Raw genomic sequence first — 16,704 nt, forward strand, 5'->3', positions numbered from 1 at the left:
GTCCTTTCTTCATCTCTCCCTCTCCTGCAAAGAAGCAAACCCGGCTCTGTAGTCTGACTAGCCAACTTGTTCGCTGGCATCCCGCCATCCTTCTTTCTCCTCCCGCCATCCCTCGTATTCCCTTCCTGCCCTCTATTCCTCACTTCATACTCCCAGGAAGAGAGATGTGTAATGTTGTGGCCAGAGCTAAGCTTCCTCTGCTCATCATTGCTGCTGCTTCGGACTCTGTATCTGGACCAGCTTCACATACATTGAGTGCTGAATCCCAACTCACTGTATCTGCTTGAGCCTGCCATTCTGTCAGTTTATAGTTTCCCTAATGCAAGCTGCCATTTTTTTAAGACAGGCGTATTTCAGTTTGCTGTTTTCACAAGACCACAACCCGCCCCTTCCCCACCCAGCTCTCAGCAAGAGGAGTAGGCCCTAAATCTGTCTTGCATCCTGAAGAAATACCCACATGGATGATCATATCCACCTCATTCCTCATAACAGCCTGACCGCTAAAACATTTCCATTGTGAGGTCAGTGTGCCTCTAGCCCTGGCTGGAAACATTTACCGTGTGTAGAGAACCTCTTTCTAAAAGGTTTGAGGGAGAAAGAGGGCTCTCCTTTTGTGTGGTGCACACAAAGCGTTTAGTAGCTGGTTAATTGGCAGTAGTGAGTGGTCGATCAATGCTGGGCTGAACAGCACGGTCGATGCGCACACACACAGCAGTGAGCTGCGGTTCTCTGTGCCAGCCCAGCATGTGTCTCCAGCCACGCCCCGTTCCATCACACTGTTCCCTTTGTTCAGCCTCTCTCATTGGCCCCCCGTCCCTACGCCAACCGTTGCTATGTATACTTTTGATGGTGTTGCGTTACCTAGAGCCACCTGGGATTGTTCTCTGAAAATCTGAATCTTTCCATGAGAGATTATTGAGCTGTTATTTTATCCAAGAGAAATGTCCTAAATTAGTTTGTGGTGAGACGGTCGCTGTAAAGGTATGATGACTATGCCAGCCTTTTAGGCTTTCCTTATCATAGTCCCTGATTTAGATTCCTGAAATGCAGACAGGAAAATAATTTGACTTGGGAAGAAATATATTCAGCCCCACTCGTCCTCGCCTGTCTCTCTCCTTCTCTCCATCTCATGTTAAAGTTTGTCACTTCACTTGAGGCAGCTCAGATGGATTGATTTCCTGTTTGAAAAAGCTTGAATGTGAAACATTTTAAAGAATTCTAAACATTGTGCAGGGCTTAGGACTACATCTGGAGATGCCATGTTGCGACTGTCTAGTGTGAAAACAAAGATTAGAAAGACCAGTACAGTGTGAAATACACCTCTTGAAATGAATCTCTCCCTTTCTCTCCCCCCACCTCTTTCTCTAGGTGAATCTGGTTTGGGGAAGTCTACACTGATCAACTCCCTCTTCCTGACAGACTTGTATTCACCTGAATACCCTGGACCCTCCCACAGAATCAAGAAGACAGTACAGGTAAAGACTACGATACCCTATTGAATTGGTTTATTTGAATGGGAACAGATAGAAACACAATGAATATAGGATCATCTGATGTGCTTGTTGCATCATAGCTGGAGCTCATTGTCATCACCCTACTTCTTTCTCTCTTGGAATACACTATCATACTTCTGTCCCTTTTGTAACCTTAAACAAATGAGTAGGCTTACCCCTTCCCCTCCCTTTATAACAGGAAATCGCCTTTTTATTTTCCCAAAGGAGTGAAATATTTCAGTTCACTCGCCACATTAAACAAGCTGTTTCCCCATTCTGTTGCTTTAGGTGCAGGGTGATAGCTAGGTAATGTGTCTCCACCCTGTCTGACTACCCATAAGTCCCTCTGTTGGCCACAGAACTGCCCTCCTAGTCTGGTATATTATCTGATGTTGAGGCACTCTGCCAAGTCAGCCGTATTTATTAATGCTGGAGCCTAAAGGAATTCATACCAGTAGGTTTGGCCATAATCTGTCTGACGCAGAGCTGGGTCATGTTCAGCCATGACATAGAAGAAAATGGTCCGAAACAAGGATCTACTATCTGAAAGCTCCTTCTTTTTCCGTTGTAAAACATTTTGCTACTGTGTGCCCTAATGAACACGGCCCTGTAATAGATGTTTCTCTGGGCTCTACTTGAATCATTTAACCCTGACATTGGGCTGGTTAACTGCTGGTGCCCCAGGCTGTGGTATCACAGGTGTGCCACAGCCAGCTCCCACCCAGTCCTTTTGTGTTGTTTTGGGTTATTGATGTCACAGCCCTGGCCCTCCCTCTATTACATCCCGGCTCTCTGACATGCTGCTGGTGAGGCTTCAGGCCACTCTTAAGAGTAGATGCACTGACAGGATAACCTGTTACCACCGCTGCCCTGTCGTCTGTCTATGAATAGCAAGACACCTGCAACCAGTTTATCTACTTAGGCTAGGAGGAATGTCTAGCACTGCTGAAACCATACAGAATATCAGGTGTGGGCGACTGACTCATCGACTGGGAAAAGCAACTGTGTGCAAAACAAATAGCAACAGGGAGTTTTTGGCTGGAATAGAGAACTAGTACTTGACTGGAGTCATGCTCCTCTCCTCTCCGTGGGTGTACTGACTACTGAGCCAGAAGTTAATGTTCCGGTCAGGGGAAGTGCACTAACTGGGCTCCGCTGCCTGATGGCCGCTGCTGTTACACTGTAGCCAGAGGCGCACACACACACACACACACACAGAGCTGTAAAGGTGCAGAGCCAGGGGTTGACGTATTTGTTTTCTAGTCTGCAAGGAGGAAATTAGTCCACGCTGATGATGGATGAGCCCCAGTCAATCTGGGAAATCGTTTGCCAACCAAGGGGTTCACAACCAGAACACCACCTGTGATTTATGACACACACTCACAGTGTCATTCTCATAGAGAGAAGCAGTGGAGGGGTTGAGAGAGATTATAACAGAACATCTGCTATTAGGGAGTTTCCTATACTTGTGCTGTATGGCCCAAACCGGTGTGTTTCTACTGGTGTGGCGGTAGTGGTATTGACAGTAGATATTCCCTCTACTACTTTGTCTAACCTCTATATTCTCTATATTCTCTTTCTGTAGTATCTGGTTTAAGCTGCTATGGCAGAGGGTTGATCTAGTTGTAGCTATGGGGGTGAACTGTAACACCAACCAGAGCCGTGCTGTGTGACTGAGCCATCTGCTCTGCTCTCACCGCTATGAATCGCCAACCAGGAGAGAGACACTACCACCTCCTCTCACTACCACCTCCTCTCACTACCACCTCCTCTCACTACCACCACCTCTCACTACCACCACCTCTCACTACCACCTCTCATCCAGGGCTCTCTTGAAAATCAGTGTGACTTCGCTGGTAAAATAAAGGATAAATCCAATCCCTTCTCCTTTTAGCTAATCCTTGGTTCCCTCAGTGTTTCCCTCTGTGAATCCCTCAGTCCTTAAGAGCCCTTAGTCAGGCTTAGTGTTGACCAAGCCTTAAAGTCTTGACATTTCACCAGGCACGGAGTCAGAGTTGGAGAACAGCTCTCCAACTCGCCTTGCTTGGCCGTCTCCACTCGCTGACACTGATTTCCAAGAGGAAGTTGTGCTGTACATGTAGGCTGAGGTGTCACATTGATTTGTTTTTGAAAAAGAGAGGGACTAAAGCAGGGGTGGGGAAACTACGCCCTGGGGGCCAGATTCAGCCCGCGAGCCCGTTCAATCCAGACCAATCTAGCTAAGGAATCATGTGTTGGGCTTCTGAGTGCCTTTTAGAATGGGTGAGCATATGAGTCTGTCTGTCTGTGTGTGTGAGTGATTTATTTGAGAGGCATGTGAGCATAGATTATTTTTGTGTGTGTGTATACTGTACATGGGCCAGGTGTGTGAGAACTCTGTCACACAGAGGATTAGGTTGTGATGGACTGGCTCCCTGGCCGGGGACGGCAGCAGTATGACAGAGAGAGACTGAGCCTGCCAACACCTCATGCCTTGGAACATCTCTGCACCGCAGTATTTATGCCCTAGTTCAGCTCCATCAGTGATAATGTTAGCACTGGAGAGACTACAGTGGGCTGGGTAACTGCCCTCTAACGGCCCTGTTAGATGGGGTGGCTTCCTCAACCATGTTGAAAAATACCTTTCTTCTCACGTCCAGTTTTATCACTGACACTGTCATGTTTCTGGATGTGGAATATTCAAACATCTGTGAAACAAGTGTCTCTAAAACATCCGTTTTGCAACATGTCTACACCACTGCAGACATCTATTTGTAAAGGCCTGTTTTGCTGAGAGAGCTGCCTGTTATCTGTTTGCTGATCTGAGCCCAGGTTTCAAAGAGACAAATGTTAATAAGAGGATTCCCAATAATGTCCCGTCCTGTTGGTTTATTCTGTTTGGCTTGCAGCTGCTGAATGAGTTACCCAACTCTGGCCACACACACACACTGGCTGAAGAGCTCTGTCTGTCGTTGGATCTCATTTAATGTGTCAAGTATGGCCTCCAGGCCAATTCCTGGTGTTGAAAGCCCAAAACAGCCTGCAGTGCGTGTTCGTTTGTGTGTGTGCCAAAGGATTGGCCATGCACACACAGCGCAGAGGGGCGCTCCAAACAGACTGTTTCCTGTGATGATTGAACAGGTGATAAAACCATGGGTCTCATATCAGAGCTGGACGACATGCCTCTGAGACACACACACAGTTCCAAATACTATGACGCCACACCTATCCGATGACAGATCACTATTAGTCACACGTTGTACCTGGCTGGAACGTTTCTCAATAGGAGAATGATTAGTCATTGATGACAGTTTGTAATGTTGTGTACAGGCCAGAGTGGCGTAGCCTGGGGGCCAGTCTCTATCATGCCAGCAATTCCATAAGGCGTTGGCAGGCGAGCAGAAACCGACAGGCACCCAAGCTAAGGTAGGTGAGGATCATGTGTTAATAGTGCTGTAATGATGTCATTGGGCTGGTCCTGGCGTGCCTGTGGAAGCTGTGAGGTGTAAGGCGTGCCAGGATAATGTACTCCGACCAGACTATTGCTTCAGAGCTGTGGAATCCTCAGTGTACTGGTGAGTCAGTTTTAGTATTGGTAGTATTTTACTAGGATTCCCATTAGCTGCTGCTTACGCAGCCGTTACTCTCCCTGGGGTCCACATGAAACATGACGTAATACAGAACATTATGGACCGTAACTCAAGGGCCGACACTTTCATACACGTCCATTCTTAATAACCTTACACACAGGCCAGCACGTACAGACTCTTTAGTTTCTAACATGTTAGAAATACCACCCAGTGGGTCTCTTGTGGTATAATGGTAACCTTGGTGGAGTTGTTCGTTTTAAAAAAGGAACATAGTCACACAGGATTGGCGCCGTTCACCCAGGGAATGGAGTCCCATACATATGTTGCCTCAGCAACCGTGACAGCCTTGACTTTTCGTTATATTTTACTCACCTCCAGATATAGTGGGTGGCAGTGAAGTTAACTTAGTGGTGCTGAACATAGTCGGAGCCATTCATGAAATGAAAAGGGTCCTGTACATAAAATACTGGACTTTCGTTATACGTTATAGTCACCACCAACTGTGAAGTGTGACTTGGTGGAGCTGCATAAAAAATAAAGAGGCACACCGGGGCTGCCATTAATAAAGGAACCGGGTATATCAGTTTCTTCCAGCTAAAGCCTCCTCTAGCTAGCGTCATGTGGTAAAAAAGACCGAGACCTAAATCTAAAATCTCTGTTCTTTTCTCTCCACTGTTTCTCTTAGAGCCTGTTTGAGTTCAGTTCCATGGAAACATCTTATCTTTAACCCAAACACCAGATGTTCTCGGAATGGAGAGGAGTAGATTTATTTATTTCATTATTATTTGGTCAGTAAGGAGAGGTTTTGTTAAAGCTAATTTTGCTGATTTGCTTGAGTGATTTTGAGATGGCAGGAAGTTCCACGCAATCATGGCTCGATATAATACTATGCCTTGCATTGACCTCGTTTTTGATTTTGGGACTGTGAAAGAGACTTGATGGACGTCTCTTAGGGTACGACTGTCTGTCTGAACTGTATGTTAGCTTATTGAATAGACGTTTGGGAATTTTTAACACATGAATATTTCTTACAAAAACAAGAAGTGACACAGCCAACCTCTTTTCTATTCCTGGGTTGACTTCCCAGAGTTCTTTGTCTTTGTTTGAAAAGTCCCAAGTCCTTACTAAGGGCTCTGGATCTGAAGGTTGAGGGAGGAAGAGGGAGGATCTGATCTCTGAGCATCACTACCACTACATGCTAGCATGCCAGTTGAAGAAGAGGAAGTTGTCATAGCAGTAACAGGAAGTAGTACTAAAGGTGCCAGACTTGTGGTTTACCATCTCATGAAGACGACATGACTTGATCAATGGTTAGCCATCTACTTTGACCTGCTTCCTATAAACATCCTCCATGGAGGATTAACCACATTCTATTGTACCTCCCTTTTTGAAGTTGCATGAAAGTGATCCTGTTTCTGTGATTCACTGCCAATAGAAACATCGCCTCTGCCTCATCCCTCCTCTGCTTGTGTGTGTGTGTGTGGTATTCTATGTAGCTAACTTACACCCACAGAAGCTTGGGCATTTTAAGGGGCTTCTCTTGTTTCATCTCTCGTGTGATTCCTCTCAACACTACAGTCTAAATCTCCACTAAGCCCAGCACCCACCAATTTGTTTACCTGTGCATTACACATCCTTAAGTACTTAAAGTTTAAACGAGATTAGAGCGTGTGAGTGTCTGTGTTTTCTCTGCATCGTTTGGCTTCAATAGTGAACATTATTCCAGAGGTTTCCTGATAAACTTGGCTGGGTCAGGATCCCAGAAGGGAAGAGTTGCTGGTGGGAACTCTACGCTTGTTTATCCTAGAGGGGAAGAATGAATAACGCCTTCTTTTTTCCATTTTTCTTCTCTCCAGGAACCACAAACTGAGCTTTCACATAGTTGTGGTGTCTTTTGTTTCCCAGTCGAGCCAGAGTGATGTGATGAAACCCAATGGAATGCATTGGTTGGGTAATGAACAACACACCCTCTGGGATCCATCCAGATCTGTTTGGAGGCCTGAAGACCTTGGGGTGATGAGGGCTATGCTATATTGTTTGTGTTGAAGGGACTGGGCTAGCCTGGTCCTAGATGTGTTCGTGCTGTTCAGCCAACTTTAGTTCTCATTGCCACTGACCGTCATAGGAATTGGCTGAACAAATCTGGACCAGGCTAGGGCAGGCGTCTGTGTGGGTAATTAACAGATGTAGAGGGTACGGGAGGAGGAGACTAGGCAGATGAGGCTAGCGCTTAGCATGCTAATGTCTGTCTGTGCCAGCCTAATGTCATATGACACAGCTGAGCCAACCAACCGTAGCAGAGAGGAGTGTGGCGGAAGCGGTCAGGCCTCTTCCATGTCTGTCTGTTAGATCATTGTGGTCAGTCGCTTAGAGGCATGACTCACTGTTAAGGAGAGGGAGGTGGGGATGTGGGGAGCGAGAGAGCAGGGGGATAAGAGGGAAAGGGAGAGAGGGGGTAGGGAGAAGGAAGAGAGGAGGGAGGGATTAAAAGTCTGTTTGCAGATTCTTTACTAGCTGTTTACTCAGCACTGATCCTTCTCCTAACATTACACTGTTTAGTACCATCTCTAACTCATTCCAGACAGGGAGTGGTCCATGTCGGTTGTTTTATCCATTCAGCATCTCACACTAGCATCGTTCATGACACTGTAAAGGGTGCAGTCGGTTGAACAGCATGAATGAAACTTGTATTTTTTATGCCACTGTCAGTCGATGCTATGGTGGTGCCTAAGAAGATATTTGTAACCTGTTTTAGTTACAACCTGACAGACTAGAGGGGCGTGAGTGAGAGAGCGAGAGAGAATAGGGAAGGAGAAAGTCCTACTCTGGTGATTAGAGGACCTGGTTGAGGTTTATGTATCTCCACCAGTAGCTAGCAGCAGCTGGGGTTAGAAGTCAGAGGTCAAGAAAAGAGATGGGAGGATCTCAATGTGCCGTCTCGATTCCTGTGACAGAAGGTCACGAAGCTCAGGGACCGCAGCGCACATGCACACACACACGCACACAGTGTGAACTGGAATGAACAGCTGCGTTTTAGCAGTGTTTAATGGATGAGGAGGTCAACGTCTCACACACTGTAAAGAATCCTCTGGCCCACCAGCTCCAGGTGTCAGTGTCTGGCTAGGGTGGGGTCGACAGATGTGTCATCACGCTGCCGTATAAAAAGCTGTGTGCATTCCAGAGTGACTCTTGTCAACCGACTCCTCTGTAGATTTATTGCTTGGACATTTATATTTTCAAACCATTAAAAAATATCTATATTTAGTTTTTTTACCTCATCCCATCGTTTTCCCTGCAGTTGGTAGTTTAGCTGTTCTTTGGTTGGAACATACACACAGTGGTTCACACATGCAACATATCAGGCCTCTACACTGACCTTTTTTACAAGGAGCACGTGTGCACCTAAGTTGACAAATGTAGGTGCACGCAAATAAACATACTTGAGATACTAACCCTCACGTTTTTCTAGACGCACTGGTGCTCCTAAATTCACATTCCAAGTCGTACAGTCAAATATTTAGGCGCATATGCAAAAGAAAAATGATCGTACTGCATATCATCAGTGTTTTCAAAACATACTTAAGAAGAATAATGTGTCCCTGAACAAAGGGGGGGTCAAAATCAAAAGTAACAGTCGGTATCTAGTGTGGCCACCAGCTGCATTAAGTACTGCAGTGCATCTCCTCCTCATGGACTGCACCAGATTTGCCCGTTCTTGCTGTGAGATGTTACCCCACTCTTCCACCAATGCACCTGAAAGTTCCTGGACATTTCTGGGGGGAAATGGCCTTAGCCCTCACCCTCCGATCCAACCGGTCCCAGGCGTGCTCAATGGGATTGAGATCCGAGCTCTTCGCTGGCCATGAAAGAACACGGATATTCCTGTCTTGCAGGAAATCACGCACAGAACGAGCAGTATGGCTGGTGGTATTGTCATGCTGGAGGGTCATGTCAGGATGAGCCTGTAGGAAGGGTACCACATGAGGGATGTCTTCCCTGTAATGCACAGCATTGAAATTGCCTACAATGACAACAAGATCAGTCCGATGATGCTTGTGACACACCGCCCCAGACCATGACGGACCCTCCTCGGTGCTAAGCTCATTCCTTCGACGATTAACACAAATCCGACCATCACCCCTGGTGAGACAAAATCGTGACTCGTCAGTGAAGATCACTTTTTGCCAGTCCTGTCTGGTCCAGCGACGGTGGGTTTGTGCCCATAGGCGACGGTGTGATGTCTGGTGAGGACCTGCCTTACAACAGGCCTACAAGCCCTCAGTTCAGCCTATTGCGGACAGTCTGAGCATTGATGGGGGGATTGTGCGTTCCTGGTGTAACTCGGGCAGTTGTTGTTTCCATCCTGTACCTGACCCGCAGGTGTGATGTTCGGATGTACCGATCCTGTGCAGGTGTTGTTACATGTGGTCTGCCACTGCGAGGAAGATCAGCTGTCCGTCCTGTCTCTCTGTAGCGCTGTCTTAGGTGTCTCACAGTACGGACATTGCAATCCATTGCCCTGGCCGCATCTGCAGTCCTCATGCCTAAGGCACGTCTGTAAGCTGTTAGTGTCTTAATGACCGTTCCACAGGTGCATGTTCATGAATTGTTTATGGTTCATTGAACAAGCATGGAAAACACTGTTTAAACCCTTTACAATGAAGATCTGTGAAGTTATTTGGATTTTTACGAATTAACTTTGAAAGACAGGGTCCTGAATAGGGGATGTTTCTTTTTTTGCTGAGTTTAGTAGATCATCTGCATACATTGACACTTTGTGCTCTTCACCAGCTCGGTGGATTCCAGTGAATGATGGTGATAGTTTTAAGGCCAAGGAAAGCGGTTCTATTGCAAGAGCAAAAAGGGGCAGGGGCATAGGGCATTCTTGACGGGTCCCTCTGGAGAGGGGGAAGTATTTTGAAGGTTGAGAGTTGGTGTGTACGCTAGCCGTAGGAGCAGAATAGAGCAGACGTATCCATGAGATGAAATTGGACCCAAAACGAAATCTTCCCAAAATCTTAAATAATCCCACTCCACATCAAGAGAAACAACAATTTGGGGGTGATAATGTTCAAAAGCTGTCGTACATTGGAAAACAGTTGTCGCACTTTGATGAAACCCATTTGATCATCAGATATGACATCTTGAAGGCAGGGTTCCAACCGGCATGCTAGAACCTAATTACTTAACATCAGCGTTCAAAATTGAAATGGGCAGATATCCACCGCATTCCGCTGGATCTTTATCTAATTAAGTATAAGTGAGATAGAGGCTTGGGTTAGCGTCGGGGGGGGAAAGAGTCCTGTGATAACGAGTCGGTGAACATATCTAACAGTAATGGGGCGAGTTGATCTGAGAATGTTTTGTAAAAATCTACCGGGGAAGCCACCAGGGCCAGGGGCCTTGCCATCAGGGCCAGGGGCCTTGCCACTTTGCATTAACTTTAGACCCTTTGTTATCTCATCAAGTTGCAGAGGGTTGTCCAGAACTGTACTCATGTCCATATCAATGGATGGGATATCCCAAGTTATCTAAAAGTTGTCCATAGCCGCATTATCTGATGGGTTGGATATCCTGGCTCAGAATCCTCTGGCAGTCCAATCACACGGATATTCTGGCGTTTTGAATGTGAAATCACATCTCAACTTCAGCCAGTGTGAGATGCCACAGAACCCCGGATGGTTTCCACGGTTGCCTGAATTGGATCCAGTGCAGCCGCCAGGGAGTTATTCAGCAATCCGGTGAGTTCTGCTGCCGAACTTGCACTCGATTTCGCCAGCTCTCTGACAAGGATCTCCAGTGTTATTGGGTTAGCCATATCACCCGGAGTGGCTGTTGAAGCATTCAATGAAGGTGGAGTGGTAGCCATTTTAGCTGAAGCGTGTGACTGGTTTGCTCATGCCAACTTAGGTACGCTCTATGACTGGGTAATTAAAATAACTTTTGAAGTCATGAGAAGTATGAATTTAGGCGAAATTGAGGATTATTTACAAAAGTTGTCGGAGAAGAGACATCGTGCGACTTATTTCTACATTGCTCAACCGGTTGCCCGAATTGGTCATATTTGAATAAGGTGCATGCATAGGGATGTCCACGTCACCCAGAGATATGCCCAAGCTATAGAGATACACCTAGCGGACGGAAACTTCACTGTTGTAGGCATAATACAGCTAGTGCTATCTAGACTTGTGCTGGCAAACAAATCCATTACATTAGCTACCTAAAGGTGAAGTAAACTCAACTGAGGAGTAACAGACTTTAAACCTGAAAACGTGCAGGATACCTCTCCGGTTTCCCTGACTTACGCTTTTTTTTTTATATACTATGTTATGCTTGTTCGCGTAGCACTCCTCACAGGCCGCTGTACATTTGTTTGTTTGTTAGTGAGATGAAACTGACCAAACTCAAAGGTATTATTGTAGGTCAGAATTGCAACACAATATCTTTATTATTATTATTATTATTGTTATTCCATATTTTTAAAATGGTGTTTATGTTCACAGATGAAATGTCACTTTTCCGTTGCTCTTTGTTAGCCAGCCAGGGGGTGGCCAGCCCACAGTGGGGCTGTGTGGGGGAGAAGAAGCCTTTAGCTGGGGCCCAGCGGGTAGGTTGGAGGTAGAGCAGCCGTAACCCAGTCTCAGGCCTAAACCACAGGCATTCTACGTGCTTTCTAAGTGGAAGGTGACGGCTCAGTTTAGCTGCTGAGGTTAAACTCAAATGTGCTGCTCTTTGAGAAACTATGGGCTGCTGGCTGGGCTGGCCTTCTCAAAATGGTCCTACAGCAATGAAGTATGTCATTAAGTAAAAAAAAGGATGGTGAAGGCTGTTTATATCACCAAGTATATGTGTGTGTGTGTGTGTGTGTGTGTGTGTGTGTGTGTGTGTGTGTGTGTGTGTGTGTGTGTGTGTGTGTGTGTGTGTGTGTGTGTGTGTGTGTGTGTGTGTGTGTGTGTGTGTACAAATGAGGTATAGTAGTGTTTTATGTTGGTCCGTGTACAACTGCTGAAGCAGAGCTTGCTTACTGTACACAGAGCTGCTTTAACACACACACACAATGCCTTCCATTGTGATCTGAGCGGAACACTGCAGGCCTTCATATGTTCCTCCTGATTAAATCATTGAAGTGCAGCTCATCTGCTAATCACAAGGTTTGGTCTGGACCGCCTGCTGGTTAAAGCTCTCTGCTCAGCTAAGAGGCCACTCTGCAATCTGCTATGTACACCCTGTATTGGACACTCCAGGTAGGCAGCCAGATATTACTAGAGCTCTCTCTGGGTCTAAGGTCAAATATCGTTTAAGACCCTGTTGATGGATTCATCCTCAGTCTGCCTGGATGTCAACCCTCAACAAGTGTATCTCTATCTGTGATTTATATTTGGCAAAACCACGTTTATTTTGTAGATAAAGATAAAAGGAAAGAACGATGTTAGACCCCCTAACCAAGCCCCTGAATCTGAGCCCATCCCCTCAACAGAGGAGTGCTCGGAGGTGACGAGACTGCAAACTGTCATGATTAGCATAAATTAGCGCAAGTTATACACACACTATGGTGATTATTTTTTCAATGCGTCTGTTTGTACATGTCCCTATTCAAAAGAACCGTAAATGGAGAGAAACTGGTGTTTTTAAAAAAAATGTATAGTTCACTGTGATTCTGTGCTGAATTTCTACATGTCTTTGTTATAATTATTTAGTGTTCTCTACAATCTCAGGTGGAGCAGTCTAAGGTGCTGGTAAAGGAAGGAGGAGTTCAGCTGCTTCTCACCATCGTTGACACGCCAGGGTTCGGGGACGCTGTCGACAACAGTAACTGGTACGTCTGACTAGGTGGCTGGCTGACTGACTGATGTGCTTGTTGGCCGACTGACTTGCCTGCTTGTTGGCCGACTGACTTGCCAACTGACTGGCTAGCCTAGCCTGCCCTATATCTCTATCTGAATGTGTATATTCTACATTAAATATAGAGTAATTGAGTAATGTCTGTGCTCTGCTCTCCTATAAAGCTGGCAGCCAGTCATCGATCACATCGACAGTAAGTTTGAGGATTACCTCAACTCAGAGTCCCGGGTCAACAGACGGCAGATGCCTGACAACAGAGTGCACTGCTGCCTCTACTTCATTGCCCCCTCTGGACACGGGTAGGTACTGCAGCTAGTAGTTCAAATTTAGTCCCTGCCGCTTCTCAAACTGTGAATTATTCTTCTCCACGGGGGAAGAAATGTGTTTTCCTCCACTCATTTGAGATTGAACATGTTCTTGATGCTCTTGACTGTTCCCTATCAGGGCAGACTAGACGGGGTATTGGTCACGGGAAGAAATCAGTAGTACAACTAACGTGTAGCCTAAGACTGTTTACATAATGCTAGCAGGTCATCCACCCTCCTGCCCCAGGTGAGGAGTACAGCTGTCAGTTTTCATTTAGGCCTAGCTGCCCCTCCCCTCTACTGGGGCTGCTGGGACGCACACTGGGACAACATTTAGGTATCTCTCTTCTCCTGGGTTCACTTTGTTGGAGGCTGTTTCTCATCTCTGTATTTCCTGTCTGTCCTCACAGCTGGCCCTGCTGTTGCATCTCTGTGGGCTGCGCTGTGCTCCCCATAAACCAAGGGTGATTTGACAGGCCTGTGCTCTCTCCATTTGGATGCCGGTGTTCCTCACTGTCTTGGCCCAAAGTGTACCTGTATCTCTGACCAAGTCCTTGTTCTGGTCTCTATTGTGCCTGGCTGGCTGGTAGCAGTCTGTGGTCATCCAAGAGGACTAGCACCATATGGCTCCATTGACAGTTAACATGTGTGTGTGTGTGTGGGCGGGCCGTGTGTGTGCGTGCGTGTGTGCGTGCGTGCGTGCGTGTGTGCGTGTGTGCGTGTGTGTGTGCGTGTGTGTGTGTGTGTGTGTGTGTAGGCAGGCCGTGTGTGTGTGTGTGTGTGTGTGTGTGTGTGTAGGCAGGCCGTGTGTGTGTGTGTAGGCAGGCAGGCCATGTGTGTGGTGGCAGGCCGTGTGTGTGGTGGCAGGCCGTGTGTGTGTGCAGGCTGTGTGTGTGTGCAGGCTGTGTGTGTGTGCAGGCCGTGGTGGGAGTCTGGGGGCAGACCGTGTGTGTGTGGGGGCAGGCCGTGGTGGGGTGGGAGTGTGGGGGTAGGTCGTGGGTGTGGGGGCAGGCTGTGTGGGGGCAGGCCGTGCGGGGGTGGGAGTGTGGGGGCAGGCTGTGGGTGTGTGTGTGTTTGCGTAAACTGATCTTTCAAAATGGAGACTGAAACACAATCATTTTTCAAAGTGTGATGATTCATGCTGCTCTCTTGATCTAACTTTCTGAACATACAGTTGAATCCAGCCACAGCCAAGGCAGAGCATAGACTTGTACATGTTGTCTGTGTGCCAGGATTCAACGTTGTTTAGATATCCCAGGATCTACTTTTACAGACTGGAATCTGTAACTCTGTATGAAATACCAACTTGATGGCTGTTTAAATGAAATAGTTTTCAGGCAGAACAGAAGAGTGCTGTGCTGCTCAGTAGATTTACAGTGTATTGTGGGCCAGATGCTGCCATGGAGCGGGAGATTCATTCTGAACAGGAAATTGTTTTGTTTTTAGTCCCAAGGTCAGCCAAGCTGTGAATCTGAGTTTTTCTACCCCTCTCCCCTCTCTCCATCCCTCTCTCCACCCCTCTCTCCACCCCTCTCCATCCCTCCGGTGTAGCGCCAACAAGCTTCACCTTGACCATGTTAAATGAAAGGAACTTGTTGAAACTCAAACCTCTCTCTCTCTCTCCAGGTTGAAGCCTCTTGATATAGAGTTCATGAAGCGGTTACATGAAAAAGTGAACATCATCCCCCTCATCGCCAAAGCGGACACAATGACTCCTGAGGAGTGCCAACAGTTCAAGAAGCAGGTGTGTGTGTGTGTGGGGGCACTGTGTACACACCATGTCCTGTGTGTATGTCTTTCTCTGAATGCAGATGTAGACTGTGATATTAGTAGTGTATGCAAGCTTTTCCTGTGGGAGAGAACACATGCAATAAATGAGTGATGCACAGTTGTTGCATGTGACTCAACGAGTGTGTGTACGTGCTGTGCACAGTTCCCTCATCCTGTGTATTGACTGCCCCTTCAGCCTGAGTGAGTATTGATGTTTGTGGCTCGTTGGCCTAGATGGATACATAACCAGAGGGAAGCACGACTCACATTAACTCTACCACTCTCCCCCCTTTCTCTCACCTCTCTCTCTCACACACATTTCTCTCTCTCTCACACACATTTCTCTCTCTCTCTCCCCCTCTCTCACACATTTCTCTCTCTCTCCCCCTCTCTCTCACCTTTCTCTCTCTCTCTCTCCCCCCTCTCTCTCACCTTTCTCTCTCACTTTCTTTATAGATCATGCGAGAAATCACAGAGCACAAAATCCAGATCTACGAGTTCCCAGAAACCAACGATGAGGAGGAGAACAAGATGGTCAAGAAGATCAAGGTTTGGATCCCACACACACACACACACACACACACACACACAGCTTGTATTCTCCACACCAAAGCTGGAATTGAATAGGAGAAAAAAACTTGACAAACATGAACACAACACTGTCTTTATCCTGATCATGAAATGTAGTGTTTACATCCCTGCTGAAGGCATAACATAAATCTAACACTAAAATCCACTACTAGTGTTTTGGCTGGACTGGCCCCACCAGCCCCAGGATTGATAAGAGAGAAACCACTGAGTGGGTAGTTGGTTACCACTGCCACTGAGTGGGTAGTTGGCTACCACTGCCGCTGAGTGGGTAGTTGGCTACCACTGCCTCTGAGTGGGTAGTTGGCTACCACTGCCTCTGAGTGGGTAGTTGGCTACCACTGCCGCTGAGTGGGTAGTTGGCTACCACTGCCGCTGAGTGGGTAGTTGGCTACCACTGCCGCTGAGTGGGTAGTTGGCTACCACTGCCGCTGAGTGGGTAGTTGGCTACCACTGCCGCTGAGTGGGTAGTTGGCTACCACTGGTGCTGAGTGGGTAGTTGGCTACCACTGCCGCTGAGTGGGTAGTTGGCTGCCGCTGAGTGGGTAGTTGGCTGCCGCTGAGTGGGTAGTTGGCTGCCGCTGAGTGGGTAGTTGGCTGCCGCTGAGTGGGTAGTTGGCTGCCGCTGAGTGGGTAGTTGGCTGCCGCTGAGTGGGTAGTTGGCTGCCGCTGAGTGGGTAGTTGGCTGCCGCGAAGTATTGATTAGGTCACATGTGCTCTGCTGGTCCAGCACACTATGCACTTGTCACACACACAGGAGCAAACAATCAAACACACACTCACTAAAGGTACACACGGAAACACACACACTCACTAAAGGTACACACGGAGACACACACACAAACCACTGTTCTCAACTGTCACTGCCATTAGAGTTGCTGTGTTCCCAATGCACTACTTTATCTCCAGTCAATTTTCCATCCAATTTAAAAAAGGAGTCTTGGTAAACATACTTCACCGCAGCAGAATGTGTGTGCATAGCCTTGTCTAACAGGTTATTTCAATGAGTTGTGTGTCTGCTGTGTAATGTTTATCTCCCTCCCCTGCAGGATCGCTTGCCCCTGGCTGTTGTTGGTAGCAACACCATCATTGTGGTCAACGAGAAGCGGGTGAGAGGGAGGCAGTACCCCTGGGGCG

General features: G+C 47.2%; 1 protein-coding gene and 1 long non-coding RNA gene across 5 annotated transcripts in view; both read left to right on the forward strand.

The window, feature by feature from the left end:
* Positions 1–16,704, forward strand: part of LOC110496429 (septin-7) — a 46,091-nt gene that overhangs the window by 21,108 nt on the left and 8,279 nt on the right. For all 4 annotated transcript variants that reach the window (XM_090208862.1, XM_090208863.1, XM_036953010.2 and 1 more), the window contains 6 exons: positions 1,369–1,475; positions 12,778–12,878; positions 13,069–13,203; positions 14,836–14,953; positions 15,436–15,528; positions 16,617–16,704. The exon at positions 16,617–16,704 is cut by the window's right edge and continues 9 nt beyond it. In XM_090208862.1, the coding sequence (XP_090064988.1) occupies positions 1,369–1,475; positions 12,778–12,878; positions 13,069–13,203; positions 14,836–14,953; positions 15,436–15,528; positions 16,617–16,704 (642 nt within the window). The remainder of the gene's footprint in view (positions 1–1,368; positions 1,476–12,777; positions 12,879–13,068; positions 13,204–14,835; positions 14,954–15,435; positions 15,529–16,616) is intronic.
* On the forward strand, positions 4,382–5,601 carry LOC149975606 (uncharacterized). The gene is made up of 2 exons (XR_016488559.1): positions 4,382–4,613; positions 4,803–5,601. It is a non-coding gene; the product is annotated as an uncharacterized LOC149975606 (long non-coding RNA).

The sequence above is a fragment of the Oncorhynchus mykiss genome, chromosome 18 (genome assembly GCF_057628025.1).
Source record: "Oncorhynchus mykiss isolate SJ-2025 chromosome 18, ASM5762802v1, whole genome shotgun sequence".
NCBI classification, from domain to species: domain Eukaryota; kingdom Metazoa; phylum Chordata; class Actinopteri; order Salmoniformes; family Salmonidae; genus Oncorhynchus; species Oncorhynchus mykiss.